This window comes from Taudactylus pleione, unplaced genomic scaffold (genome assembly GCF_031769625.1).
Source record: "Taudactylus pleione unplaced genomic scaffold, aTauple2 ptg000017l, whole genome shotgun sequence".
Lineage (NCBI taxonomy): Eukaryota > Metazoa > Chordata > Amphibia > Anura > Myobatrachidae > Taudactylus > Taudactylus pleione.
Window position 1 is genome coordinate 13,031,483 of NW_028284419.1, and position 15,611 is coordinate 13,047,093.

The 15,611-nt window shown below is 46.3% G+C and overlaps 1 protein-coding gene across 1 annotated transcript; it reads right to left on the bottom strand.

Annotated features, from left to right (window-relative positions):
- Positions 1 to 10,021: 10,021 nt before the first annotated feature.
- On the bottom strand, positions 10,022 to 10,603 carry LOC148540813 (neurogenin-1-like; the record flags this gene model as incomplete). Its single annotated transcript, XM_088481972.1, has 1 exon — positions 10,022 to 10,603. A coding segment is annotated over one exon (582 nt), but the record flags the coding sequence as incomplete, so codon positions are not given.
- Between the last annotated feature and the right edge of the window lie 5,008 nt (positions 10,604 to 15,611).

Here is a 15,611-nt window from a genome sequence, read left to right on the forward strand (position 1 = left end):
GGCCCTAAAGGCAAAAATGGACACAAAAAACCATTTCATTTGTAAAAAAAAAGGCCTCTTGAAGGAACATTTAAAAAATCACATAACGATGCAAATTCCACATTAAAAAAAAAAAGGGGAGCTAATTAAAACATGATGACATTATTGTCACAATAGGCCATAAACAACAAATTGAGGCCAAAAAAAACCCCAAAAAATGTACGCCAATTGATTGTGTAATCCTGACATTAGCAGGTATGATTTCCACCTGCGTACGGTTTTGTGCTATCCCAATAAACTGCTTGCCAAACACATACCAAGCCGGTTTTCAATACAACACTAATTGCTTTTGTGACCACCCGCGATTAATCGCTGCAACATCATGGAGTCCCGGGACGGAGGAGAAGGCCATCGCCAATGTGGTCGAGTAATCCAGACCCTAAACTGTGCGAGCATTTTGAAGGGAAAGAGGATGTTCCAGTGACGTATGTGACGGTCCGAACACATTTGACGTTCGCATCTGCTAATGTATGTACGCCCCAAAAACGCCTCGCCACGCCTGCGTTTTTCCATCTCCACCCCCGTCAACACCCAAAAACGCCCTGTTCTGTCAATCACATTTGACATGTCACTTCCTGTACGCTATTTTAGGAACGAGAGAAAAAAAGCTCGCAATCTGCCGTACGCACATGCGCAGTGTAACACCGACGCATGCGCGGTTAGTCAACATCGGAACGCAACGAGCGTACTGTTGGTAACGTGCGGCTCTGAATGAGGGCCATTGTCTATCTAATTTTTGTCTATCTCTTATACCACACCCGATATCACATACATTTAAATAAGTTGATTGAGAAAAGAAGATGGTTAGGTCCAGATAAATGTAAATTGTTTTTTTAACTGTTCATTTTTGATACTTTATGCATAGGATACTTCGTGCATGAGATGCCCAGCTCACTCGAGCTCAAAATATATATTTTTAAAACTGGGGAAGAGCACCCCTGAACAAGGCAGCAGCCCCTTGAGAAACTACACAGGCAGCACCCCTGTGCAGCTACATTGCTGAACTTGCAGCGAGTTCAATCCTTAATTATCATATGGGATACTTTTCCCTTCATAAATAGACCCCTTGGTAACTGAAAATGCACAGATACAGCTTGAATTTGTTTGAAAAAACAGAATATTTAATTTTTTTTATTAATTAAAAAAAAAATAATAATAATATATATATATATATATATATATATATATATATACAGTTCAAGAGGTCCGTCACTCCAAAAAATGATACATATCCTGCAGGGGTGCCCACACAAAAAGGATTGAATATGCAGTTAAGGTGCAGCACTCCCTTATAAAAAACCACACAGACCACCAGGGAAATAAAGGAACGTTTCAGTACTTTAAGTACTATCTTCAGCCATATAACAATTACAATAACAGCTTACCTTAAATACATCCCCCACCCAATGTGCATAAAGTGTGGCAATCAGGCCATGCTGGACTAATGGTGGGTACACACTGCACGATATGCTCCCTGAGCGATATCGTGTAGTGTTGTCCCCGGCAGGCTGTGCTCAATGTCGTTCATGACATTGAGCACAGCCGCTGAACGATATCATTAACGATATCATTCAGCGCCGGGCTCTCTCCCCCATTCCCTGACATGCAGCAACCTGACGAGATCGTCAGGTTGACCTGCATGTCAGCCCGATGAACGATGATGACGAACGACCCGCAAAAACGCGCGTCGTCGTCATCGTTCATCGTTTTGGTGTAAAAAATGGACGATAAAGTGGACGACTGAACGATAACGATATCGTTATCGTTCAGTCGTCCACTTTATCGCCCAGTGTGTACGCACCATAAAAGTGGTGATTGCTGATGACATCAGCAAAGACCGTGTCATCAGTAAGAGACACAAATATCACCATAGTAACAAATACACAAATCGGAAATATACAAAAATGACACTGCTAGCATAAAGATAACAATACAGGTAATGAATACACAGGCAAAACAATGCAATATCCAATACTCATCACAATAATATATACATTTTTAGAACAGAACTAGAACATGTGTGAATTAAAATAATTCACCTAATATTAGACTCAAACACATAGCAGTAACCATGAGAACCAGAAATGCTATGGAAACATATAAAGGGTAACAGACATGCATATCAACAACAGGATTATGTTAATGATTCATATCAAAAACAGGACAATGTTAATGATTCGTTCAATCCACGAGGCGTGACCACATCTAAACGATGGATCCACCGTGCCTCACATTGTAATAATAAACGATTCCTGTCACCTCCTCTTCTCACCACTTTTAGTCCAGCATGGCCTGATTGCCACACTTTATGCACATTGGGTGGGGGATGTATTTAAGGTAAGCTGTTATTGTAATTGTTATATGGCTGAAGATAGTACTTAAAGTACTGAAACGTTCCTATATTTCCCCTCTTGGTCTGTGTGGTTTTTTATAAGGGAGTGCTGCACCTTAGCTGCATATATATATATATATTAAAAAAAAAATCACAATTTGAAATAGTTTGATCTGATGCTGTCATAGTGAGACGGCAACAACAGGTCAGTTATTGCAGTAGGTTTAATAAAGCCGCACACACACACTGCCCCCAAAGCCTTACACAAACACACACTGCCACCATAGCCTTACACACTCTCTGCCCCCATAGTCTTAAACATACACTGCCCTATAGCCTCACACACACACTGCCCTATAGCCTCACACACACACTGCCCTATAGCCTCACACACACCCTGCCCCATAGTCTCACACACATCTTGCCCCCATAGCCTCACAGAGGCCTATTCATCAACACTAAAATAATGTTTTTAAGGACATTTTCCTTAATTACCGTTATTTTAGTATTCATGTAGACATGTAACACAGGAGATATCACTGATATTAAGTCCACCTGCGTTAATTTCCACACTCTCCATACATTAGTATGGGGATATGGAAATTATGCTGTTCATCAAATTCTAAAAATTATGTATTTTCGGAATTTGATGGAGTTACTAATACTTTAAGCCACTGTGAGGTGGCATATAGCAGGTGACACTTATCTGTATCAGCGTGGGCTGGTCCTCCTCTGCTCCCTCCAGTGCTCCCTTGTCTCTCCTCTGGCTCCGGAGGCTGTTCTGACAAGTGTTCTCCAGGCAGAACACAGTAAGGATTAGAAAAAATATATATTTTTTTAAACTTTACTGTGTTCTGCCTGGAGAACACAGTGTCAGAACAGCAGATGGAGCCGGAAGAGGCTGCAGCCGGCAGGTAACTCTGGGACGGGGGGAAGGTGAGCGGAGGGGGCACACAGAATTATCGCAGCTATGGGCAGTGCTGCGCATGCGATGCTTTTACGGATGTAACAGCGCATGCACAGCACTGATTCCAGCTGCGGTAAGGTAGAGAGGAAAAACTATCTATTTCCTGAAAAGCTGTCATCGCAAAAATGGCAGCTTTTCTAAATAGATAGTTATGGAGAGGAGGAATGATGAATTCCTCCTGTAATTAGGTAGAACTCCATGCGAGTTCTAAACCTAATTACCTCCAGAGAAATTTTAGTTATGATGAATAAGCCCCACAGACACACACACACACTGCCCCCATAGCCTTACACACACACATTGCTCCATAGCCTTCCACATACACACACACTTCCCCCATAACCGTAAACACACACACTGCCTCCATAGCCTCTCACACACTGCCCTGTAGTCTCAATACAGGCACTTGCTGACCTGCCAGCAACTAACAACCTGCCACTGCACACATACAATAAGATCCGAGACAGGGGAAAAGAAATCTCAGTTTAAAAACAACCACATTAACTAAGAACCCAAAGTCTTTCAGTGACACCATCCCCTTTCCTGCATCTCTCAGCCACATCATAATCTCCTCCCTGCATCTCTCTCAGGGGCCTATTCATTAAACCTAAAAATTCTCTAGAGATAATTAGGTTTAGAACTCGCATGGAGTTCTACCTAATTATAGGTGGAATTCATCATTCCACCTCTCCATAAGTATCTATTCCGAAAAGCTGTCATTTTTGCGATGACAGCTTTTCGGGAAATAGATACTTTTCCCTGCCTACACTACCTTATCGCATCTGGAAACAGTGCTGCACATGCGCTGTTACATCTGTACCAGCGCATGCGCAGCACTGCCTACAGATGCGTTAAGTTTGTGTACCCCCCCGGAAAATGTTCTTAAAAATTATATTTTAGTGTTGATGAATAGGCCCCTCAGCCACAGCAACATGTTCCGCCTACGTCTCTCTGCCACACCAACATGTTCCGCCTGCATCTCTCTGCCACACCATCATGTTCTGTCTGCATCTGTCACCATCCCCCTTCACTCTGTATCTCTCAGTCTCCCCCTCCCTTCACTCTGTGTCAAACAGCCTCCCTCCTTCACTTTCTGTCTGTACCCCCTCTTCATTCTGTGTGACCCCCATTCTGTGTCTCTCCGTGTTTCCCCCTCCAGTAATTGTGTGTCTCTCTCTGTCCAAATCCTCCATCCAGTCATTCTGTGTTTGCCCCCTCCAGTCATTGTGGGGTCTATTTACTAAGCCTTGGATGGAAATAAAGTTAACGGAGACAAGGTACCAGCCAATCAGCTCCTAACTGCCATTTTTCAAACATAGCCTCTGACATGGCAGTTAGGAGCTGATTGGCTGGTACCTTATCTCCGTTAACTTTATCTCCATCCAAGGCTTAGTAAATAGACCCCATGTCTCTGTGTTGCCCCCATCCTGTCATTGTGTGTTTCTTTCTGAGTCTCCCCTCCATTAACTGTCAGCCACCTCACCTGTCTGGATGATCCGGCAAATGGTGAGGCCAGGTAGGCACCTGGGCTCTTCTTCCTGGCAGGACATGTGACACTACTGGCAGCAAAGTGAGAGTGCAGCAGGCCCATTGTGCTTGGCGGGTCTATGGTGGCGCAATGGTGGGCCTGACTATGGTGGGCAGCAGCGCTATGGCGGGTGGTGTGTGTATGCTGCCCTGGCTGGCTGTGCCCCCCTTTGCTGGGCCTGCCACATTGCCCAGGGCATATCCTACCCACGTTATACCACTGCAGGGGTGTAGCTATGAAGACACGAGTGTGTTGAAAGCAGCTTCATCTAAAGACGCTTAAACAGGATGCTATACTCAGATGGAGAGACTTCATCTGCCAAAGGGCTGGTGCAAGTTTTGATGGTGCGTCTGATGGTGCAGATACAGATTTCCACAGATGCAAAACACTGCAAGTTGGCAACCCAATTTCCTGGGCATATTATATGACCATCCTCTGGATATACTATATGACTGTATCCTCTGAACATACCATATGACCATCCTCTGAACATACCATATGACCATACTCTGGACATACCATATGACTGTACTCTGGACAAAACATATGACACCCAATGGACATACTAAATGACGATACTCTGGACATACTATATGACCATCATCTGGACAAACCATCTGACTATCCACTTCACATACTGTACTATATGACCATCCTTTGGGCATAGCAACCAATCAGATTCTACTTCTCATTTATCTAGCACCTTCAAGAAGCTTGTACCTGGAATCTGATTGGTTGCTATGGGCAACATCACTTCTTAACAGAACTCCCATCTTAGTAAATTACCCCTAGGACTGTCTTCTGGGCACTCTATATGATTATTTTCTGGACATGATATATGACCAGCTGGACATACTATAGGAGCATTCAATGAACATGCTATAGTATTATTCTATGGACACAATATATGACCATTCCCTATACATGACATTGGTCTATCTATTCTCAGTACATCATATGGCTATAGTCCTCTGTACATATCATTTGTAGGCCTCCATCAGCTGTAAATATATTACAACCTGAGTTCACACATTTACGAAATGCTGAAGTCTTACTTTACTGACACACGATCAGCAGCATCTGCAGTCACACTGTGTCCAGCTGCACTGTCAGGATATCCTGCTGTTATGAGCGGAAATTTTAGGTCCACTCTTGCACAATGGTGACAGTAAATGTAGTCAATAATACTTTTGCCATACATGAAAATTCCATCCAGGATATATTGTCTAGTGTTACCGTGTTCTTTATGCTCAAAAATCATGTACAGTATGTGTCATTTCACTTCCTATATACAGTATTTTATGTTATACTACATAGCAAGGCAGCAAACTTACTGTTTATAGAAATAAATATGAATATTTAAAATTAAATAAAAGTAAATAAAATAAAGCAAATTATCATATATTCAATGAATGCTTACTGCTGCCCATGAAGTATGCAAAAACATTTCATTTGCAAACTGCACATACAGTATATCAGGTGAACACAGTGTTGCAAGCAGCTGATGTTTTCAGTCTGCGTTGTGGGAAAAAATGCATATACCCAAACATTCTGATGCTCTGGGTCATGTCATACTTGCCACTCCCAGAAGTTGCAGGAGGCTCCCAATTTTTTGGGTAGCCCCCCGCACCCCCGAAAGAGTAGGCAGATCTCCCACATCCCACCTACTTCCTAGTGAAGTGGGAAGGATGGGGAGATTTTACAGGGAATTTGCGGGTCCGTAGGGACGGGTCAGGGCAAAATGACGTGAATCACATAATTTGGCTCCGCCTTCTCCTCGCGGACTCGCGAATTGTGGGTTATTCCTGTAAAAGGGGTGGGGCCTATTGACACCAACAGTTTGTCCCCGCCCCCTGAAGCTGACAGCAGCTTCTCCTCTCTGGGCTGCACGTGGAGAGGATGTTATGAAAGTCGGTAAGTATGAGTAATGTCCTTGTTGGTGGACAGTGCATTAGATCAGATCTATCCTGTCAGAATCGGAAGAGGTGTTGAACATTACGTCATACTTGTCTATGCTTCCGGAACGCCCGGCAGGCTCCCAAAAATCGGGTACTGCTCCTGGCCACCCGGAAAGGCATAAAAATATCCCGTAGTGCCCTCCGTCCGCCCTGCCCCATACCCTTCCCCTGCCGGTGTTGACAAGTATGCATTACGTTGTTGCTGCACTATACTATCACCTGTCCCCCTAGCAATATTTTTTGAGAATGTCTGGCAGAATGCAGTCTGTACTCCCACGGCCACCAGTCTTCTGTCTTTGCTCTTAGATTTCAGTAGATGCAGACAACAGTGGAACTACGGCTATTGATGGGAGTGCAGCGACTACGTGCCCCTTGCTTCCTGGTCCTGTTACCATTGCTTCACCCTGCAACCACGATAGTTCCGCCACTGATTGGGAGGTTTGGTATTGTGTATCCCCTGCAACCACGATAGTGCCGCCACTGATTGGGAGGTTTGGTATTGTGTATCCCCTGCAACCACGATAGTTCCGCCACTGATTGGGAGGTATAGAATTGTGTATCACCCTGCAACCATGATAGTTCCGCCACTGATTGGGAGGTATGGAATTGTGTATCACCCTGCAACCACGATAGTTCCGCCACTGATTGGGAGGTTTGGAATTGTGTATCACCCTGCAACCACAATAGTTCCGCAACTGATTGGGAGGTATGGTAATGTGTATCCCCTGCAACCACAATAGTTCCGCCACTGATTGGGAGGTATGGAATTGTGTATCACCCTGCAACCACGATAGTTCCGCCACTGATTGGGAGGTTTGGTATTGTGTATCCCCTGCAACCACGATAGTTCCGCCACTGATTGTGAGGTATAGTATTGTGTATGTGAGGCAAATTGAACATTTTGCATGCATTCAGTGCTGGAAACAAGCATAAACATTATTACCTAAACGTTTCTTGCTTTGAAAAACCTAAGCAATGGTCATTTTAGAAAGTAACCGGCTAAAATGGTATTTTGTGACTTGTAGTTCCACAACATATGGGCAGTCATGGGGCTGCCTTCCTCTTGCATGGTACATTAAAATAAACTGTGTTTACCTCTGGTAACATTGTTCTTATGGTGTTTGTTGACAGAAATCAGTCAGCAAAACAATGACCTTCTATTTAGCATTTTAAATGACCTTTGTAAAGCAGTACCGCATTATTTTCTCAGTCTGTTGTCTACGTATTTAGCAATGCTAAGTCATATTTGCCTACCCTCCCAATTTGGCAGGCAAGCCTCCCAGGGCCACCGACCTGTCCGCTTCCCCCACCCCCTGCGGTTTCACCAGCAGCTTGGGATCCGTTGACTCGATTTGCAGTGGATCGCATCATGGTGGTCCTGCCCCCTGCTTCACAATGCAATTAATTTTAGTATTGTGAAGAGGGGGTGGGGCCACGATGACACAATTCAACCCCCTGCTCCGCCCCCAACGGAGCATCATCGCAACAACATGCCCCCCTGCCTGTGGAAGCCTGACAGCTCCCTCCCGAAAGGAGGGACCAGAAAAGTAAGCAACTATGTGCTAATGAGTATTAGCACATAATAGTACATAAATGATATATTTAAGTAAACACCAAAGCTTTAAAGCAGAACAAAGCAGTTATAAAATGTAAATAATTAGTGGAACACTATAGGGCTGGTGCAGTGTAAATTGGGCATACATTACTCAAAAGAAACATATGCATTTTCGCCTAGAACTGTTGGTTTAATCAGTTGAAAAATTAAGGTGAATAAAAAAATTGTGTTTTTTTTATATTCTACTACCACTGTTGGTTATAACCTTCATATTATGATACAGTGGATATAGAAAATCTTAGCTACAGCTGGCACATAGTAAATAGAGTTCTAGGGTTAAAGTCACTAATGGTCGGTTTTGGGTTTTTTGTAATGTTTCTGTCCGTTTTGCAAACCAACCATTTACTAAAATCAAAACCAATGGCAGAATGACCAAAAACCCGACTTTAGAACATTTTAGAACATCAAACCAACAAACAATTTTTTAACATAGGCAAGAATAGGATCTGCAGATTTACTAATGGTCAATTTTTATAACCGGCCAAAAAAACAACGTAAAACTACGGCAATCCTGCCCTGTGGGGGATGCAATCGGGAAACCGGCTGACGTGATACCAACAGCCGGCTTCCCGATTGCTTTATCCCGGCATGGGTTAAATGACAGGTGTCTATATCTAGACTCCTGAAATTTTCCTGACGCCGGGAGACAGGCGCCCGGCATCCCGATCAAAGGGACTCCGGGCGCCGCGAGCGGACAGCCACGGGGGGGAGGGTTAGGTTTAGGGCTCCCGGAGGGGACTTAGGGTCAGGCACCCCCCCGGGAGGGTTAGGGTTAAGCTAGGGGAGGGAGGGTTAGGGTTAGGCACTCCCAGGGTGGACTTAGGGTTAGGCACCCCCCCGGGGGACTTAGGTTAAGGCAGCGGGGAAGGGGGGGGTTAGGGTTAGGGACTTACAGGGGGGATTAGGGTTAGGCACTTGGGGGGAGGTTAGGGTTAGGCACCCCTAAGGAGGGTTAGGGCTAGGGGGGTTAGGTTAGGTTAGTATATACTTACCTCAGGACGATCGGGATTTCCAGCGCTATCGGGCTGCCGCTGCAGGGATCTGTCCATCTATCGGGCTGCCGCTGCCGGGAATCGATACTTGTCCCATGAGTGCCATCATGCTGGGGCAGGCTTGCTGGGACTTGTAGCCCACATGTAAGACAATATAATGATCTAATATTTTACCATCAACCCCGCACCCACCACCCAGGGGTGTGAAGAATAGCCCAGGTCTGGTTGTTCCCCAGGAGGCTGGACCCCATTTATTTATCTGAGGAATTCCAGCCATGGACTGACCAGTGCGGGGTTGGTTGCCAATATGGCACAGGAATCCCATGCTGTGTGTCCCCCCTGGCTAGTTCAGCCTGGTGCTAATTATAAGAAAACAGTGGGAACCCCACATCATTTTTCCCCCTATTTTCACATACTTTACCAGCCCAGACTGAAAGGTTCAGGGCTAGTTATGGATTTGTGAGGGGCGCACACAGTGGCGGTTCTAGGGGTGGGCTAACAGGGCCGTTGCCCTGAGCGCCGGCCCCTAGAGGGCGCCACTGAGTGCCCAGAAGTAAAAAATTAAAAAAATCCCCATAAGAAAAAAAAAATCAGCGCCGGTCCCCCCCGTGTTGCCGAGCGCCCGCTGATACACTCACTCCTGAGCTCCGGCTGCCGCAGAGCACTATGGGAGGGACGTCATGACATCTCTCCCATAGATCTGTGGAGCCGGAGCTGGGAGATGGAGGAGAGTCGGTGAGCTGGACAGTGGGGGCCCTGGGGTGTAGCTGCTTGGCCAGCCGCAGGGTCTCAGAGAGCGCCCAGATGTAGTTGTGCGCAAAGCGCAGAGTCTCTATTTTGGTGAGCTTGACATCCTCCGGGAAGGTGGGCAGCACCTCCATCAGCTCGTTGATAGCTTTCAGGCGCCGGCCCTTCTTGAGCTTGGTCATCACTTCCCCGCTGTTGCGAGCCCGGTGCTGCCTCGGCTTCTTATTGCTGATGCTGCTGCCCTCCTCCTCCGGCTGTGGGTGCAGGTGCAGGGAAGCGGTGGGGATGAGGAGCTGCTCGTCGTCGGAACTACTGCAGGCGGCGGCGAAGGGCTGATGCTGGGGTGAGGACGGGCTGCTGGAGGAGGACACGGAGCAGGGAGAGGACAGCAGCTCCTCCTCCTCTCTGTACACTTTCTGCTGTATTTATACACTGACATCTTACTGTACAGTACTGCTACCAGGCACCCACCCCACACCTTATACACTGACATCTTACTGTACAGTACTGCATCTCTCTGCCACATACAAACAGTGAGTTCCTGGCACAGGGGTCACCTCAGCTCATGATTTATGTACTACTGTGTAGAAGTATCTGCGGAATAAATAGTAATAGCACTACTACAAGTGGCGGTTCTAGGGGCGGGCTAACAGAGCCGTTGCCTGGAGCGCCGGCCCCTAGAGGGCGCCACTGAGTGCCCAGGAGTAAAAATTAAAAAATCCCAATAAGAAAAAAAAAATCAGCGCCGGTCCCGCCCCCCACATTAACGGGCCCCCAATGATATTTGTTATCAGCGGGCACCCGGCTCCCTCCCTGCAGCAGCAGCCAAAGCTCACTGCTGAGCCGGGGTGACGCAGAGCACTATGGGAGGGACGTCATGACGTCTCTCCCATAGATCCGTGGAGCTGGAGTTCACTCCTGAGCTCCGGCTCCAGCAGAGAGCACTATGGGAGGGGTGTCATGACGTCTCTCCCATAGATCCATGGTGGAGCCGCGGTCGGACGCAGCGGACGCAGGAGTGGGCCTAAGGTAAGTATTGTGTTTTGTATTTTTTAGTTTTCAGAAGGGACGCATGGGGGCATTACTACTGTGGGGCCTGTCTCTAAGGGGGCATTACTACTGTGGGGCCTGTCTCTAAGGGGGCATTACTACTGTGGGGCCTGTCTCTAAGGGGGCATTACTACTGTGGGTCATAATTTGAATTGGGGATACTGTATTATAAAGGGAATTATTGTTTGTGGCACAATGTATTATACAGGGCATTACTGCGTGTGGCATAATGTATTATACAGGGCATTACTGTGTGTGGCACAATGTATTATACAGGGCATTACTGTGTGTGACATAATGTATTATACAGGGCATTACTGTGTGTGGCACAATGTATTATACAGGGCATTACTGCATGTGGCATAATGTATTATACACGGCATTACTGTGTGTGGCACAATGTATTATACAGGGCATTACTGCGTGTGGCATAATGTATTATACAGGGGATTACTGTGTAAGGCGCATTACTGCACATGGCAATTATTCGCCACGAGGGGAGAGCTTGGGGAAAGCCTAGCACCTTCATAAGTGCTGGGCACGCCCCACAGTGTGATGAATAGGGGGTGTTCCGCAAGGACACGCCTCCTTTCCGGAAGTGCGTGCGTCATCTATACAAATTTTTTTTTTTTGGGGGGGGGGTGGAGCAACTGTGAACTTTCGCCCTGAGCTCCACAATGTCTAGAACCGGCCCTGGGCGCCCACGTTTTTTTTAACCGTTTGTTTCTAAACCTAACGGAACCTGCACATATAATAGTGATCTGTGCAGTGCTTCTCCCAAACACGCCTGCCACAGGCAGGTCTGTTTCTTGTCATTTTGCAGTTGTTTTTAACTTTTATTTGCCGTCAATTTTGATTCAAAAGTTCAAGACCGACAGACTTTAGAGCTATCAAAATGATGGACATTGATGTTGGATTGCAATTGAAGTTAAAACGGGATGATAAAAAGTAGTTTTTTAGACAGCAACATGACATCTGTATCTGTCGGCTTTGGAAAAGAACCACACACAACAGTTAGTAGGCCCTACTGACTCTCTCTCACTGCAGTCACTTCTGCCTGAATGCTTGTTCTTTTCTCTCTCTCTCTCTCTCTCTCTCTCTCTCTCTCTCTCTCTCTCTCTCTCTCTCTCTCTCCCCCCTCCTCCCATACATAACTGTCTTTCTCCATTCTCTCTTTCTGTCTCACGTATTGCAGCTTAGTACTTTCCTAAACCTTTCCTTTGATTATTACATAACAGGAACTGCTTGTGTATTTGGCTAATCTTCCATTTCTCCGGTTATATAAGGTTCAGGACACGATGACAAGCAGGGAAAATCCCATATTCTGACACAGAAAGACTTCAAATTCCTTTCGAAATCCAGGATGTTTTAATAATTTATTTATTTTAATTATAAAAAGCGCTAAGCAGTAAGCCAGCTCATGTGTACAAATTAGGGGTGAGCGGGTTTGGATTTCTGAAATCCGAACCCCCCCCCGTGCCCCCCCGATCCGAGGCCGATCCGAGACAGGCTCGACTTTTCCCACCTGACTCGGATCTGAAATCGAGGCAAAACGTCATCATCCCGCCTTCCGGGTCTCGCGGGTTTTGGATGCTATATAAGGTACCCGCGTCCGCGCCATTTTCTCACTCGGCTGTGGACAGTGAAGAGGGAGGGTGGGAGTTAGGGCTGGCTGGGCTGTGTAGTGTAGTGTAGTGTAGTGCAGTGTAGTGTTGTGCTGTGCTGCGCTGCTGTTGTCCATAGGGGCTGTGTCCACTACTTCAAAGTCCATAGGGGCTGGCAGGACTGTGTTGTGCAGTCAGTTGTCCATAGGGGCTGTGTCCACTCCAATGCAGTCCTGTGCAGTGTCCCAGTCCTAAAGGGGTGCTGTAGTGTTGTCCATGGGGTGCTCTGTCCGTCAGGGGTGCTCCCCCCAAGTGCTAAAAAAAAAAAAAAATTGTTCTGTGTTTGTGAATTGTGTACACTGTGGCTGCACGTGCATCAACAAAGGAGCAGCGCCAAGCGTGCGCCTGTGTCCCATAAGTAAAGGGCTGGCTGGCTTGTCCGTTAAAGGGTGCTGTAAACCCCAAAGTACACTCCAAACAAAATAAAAAAATATTTTCTGTGTTTGTGAATTGTGTGCGCAGTAGCCGCACGTGCATCAACAAAGTAGTGCCAAGCGTGCACCTGTGTCATAAGTAAAGGGCCGGCTGGCTTGACCGTTAAAGGGTGCTGTAACCCCCAAAGTACACTCCAAACCAAATAAAAACATATTTTCTGTGTTTGTGAATTGTGTGGGCAGTAGCCGCACATGCATCAACAAAGAAGTGCCAAATGTGCGCCTGTGTCATAAGTAAAGGGCCGGCTGGCTTGACCGTTAAAGGGTGCTGTAACCCCCAAAGTACACTCCAAACCAAATAAAAAAATATTTTCTGTGTTTGTGAATTGTGTGCGCAGTAGCCGCACATGCATCAACAAAGTAGTGCCAAACGTGCGCCTGTGTCATAAGTAAAGGGCCGGCTGGCTTGACCGTTAAAGGGTGCTGTAACCCCCAAAGTACACTCCAAACCAAATAAAAAAATATTTTCTGTGTTTGTGAATTGTGTGCGCAGTAGCCGCACGTGCATCAACAAAGTAGTGCCAAGTGTGCGTCTGTGTCATAAGTAAAGAGCTGGCTGGCTTGACCGCTAAAGGGTGCTGTAACCCCCAAAGTACACTCCAAACAAAATAAAATAAAATATTATTTTGTGTTTGTGAATTGTGTGCGCAGTAGCCGCACGTGCATCAACAAAGTAGTGCCAAGCGTGCGCCTGTGTCCCATAAATAAAGGGCCGGCTGGATTGACCGCTAAAGGGTGCTGTAACCCCCAAAAGGGCACTCCAAACAAAATAAAAAAATATATTTTTTTGTGTTTGTGAATTGTGTGCGCAGTAGCCGCACATGCATCAACAAAGTAGTGGCAAGTGTGCGCCTGTGTCCCATAAATAAAGGTCCGGCTGGATTGACCGCTAAAGGGTGCTGTAACCCCCAAAGGGCACTCCAAACAAAAAATAAAAATATATATTTTTTTGTGTTTGTGAATTGTGTGCGCAGTAGCCGCACGTGCATCAACAAAGTAGTGCCAAGCGTGCGCCTGTGTCATAAGTAAAGGGCCGGCTGGCTTGACCGTTAAAGGGTGCTGTAACCCCCAAAGTACACTCCAAACCAAATAAAAACATATTTTCTGTGTTTGTGAATTGTGTGGGCAGTAGCCGCACGTGCATCAACAAAGGAGCAGCGCCAAGCGTGCGCCTGTGTCCCATAAGTAAAGGGCCGGCTGGCTCATTTCTTAAAGGGTGGCGTAACCCACAAAGTGCACTAGTCTCCAACAAAAATAAATAATTATTTTCTGTGTTTGTGTGCGCCTTAGCAGCACGTATATATCAATATAACATAAATGGAGGACCAAACTTTCTCCGATAAAAATAAAATAGGGAAAGATCAAGAACCACTTCCTCCTAGTGCTGTTGCTGCTGCTGGGAGTTGTTCATCATTCCAGAGAGGAAGTAGGAACACCACTACTTTTACTAAACAATTGAGCCTCCAACAGTCCTTAGCGAGGAGGATGAAGTACGACAGCAGTCATCCTGAAGCAAAACGTATTACTGAGGCCTTGACTGCTATGTTGGTGTTAGACGTGCGTCCGGTATCCGCCATTAGTGCAGTGGGATTTAGTCAATTGATGGAGGTAGTGTGTCCCCGGTTCCAAATCCCGTCTAGATTCCACTTCACTAGGCAGGCGATACCGAGACTGTACAGAGTCAGAAAAAGTGTCCTCAGTTTCCTGAAAAATGCGGTTGTACCCAATGTCCACTTAACCACGGACATGTGGACAAGTGGAACAGGGCAGACTAAGGACTATATGACTGTGACAGCCCACTGGGTAAATGTATCACCTTACGCAGCAACAACAGCAGCGTCACCAGTAGCAGCATCTCAGAAATGCCAGCTCGTTCCAAGGCAGGCTACGCTGTGTATCACCGGTTTCAGTAAGAGGCACACCGCCGACAACCTCTTAGAGAAATCATTGCCCAGTGGCTTACCCCACTTAGACTCTCCTGGGGATTTGTGATATCTGACAACACCACCAATATTGTGCGGGCATTACATCTGGGCATATTCCAGCACGTCCCATGTTTTGCTCACACAATAAACTTGGTGGTACAGAATTTTCTGTAAAGCGACAGGGGCGTGCAGGAGACGCTTTGGGTGGCCCGAAAAATTTCTGCCCACTTTTGCCATTCAGCGACTGCGTGCGCCTGTGTCATAAGTAAAGGGCCGGCTGGCTTGTCCGTTAAAGGTGCTGTAACCCCCAAAGTGCACTCCAAACAAAATAAAAAATTCTTCTTTTTTTTTCTGTCTTTG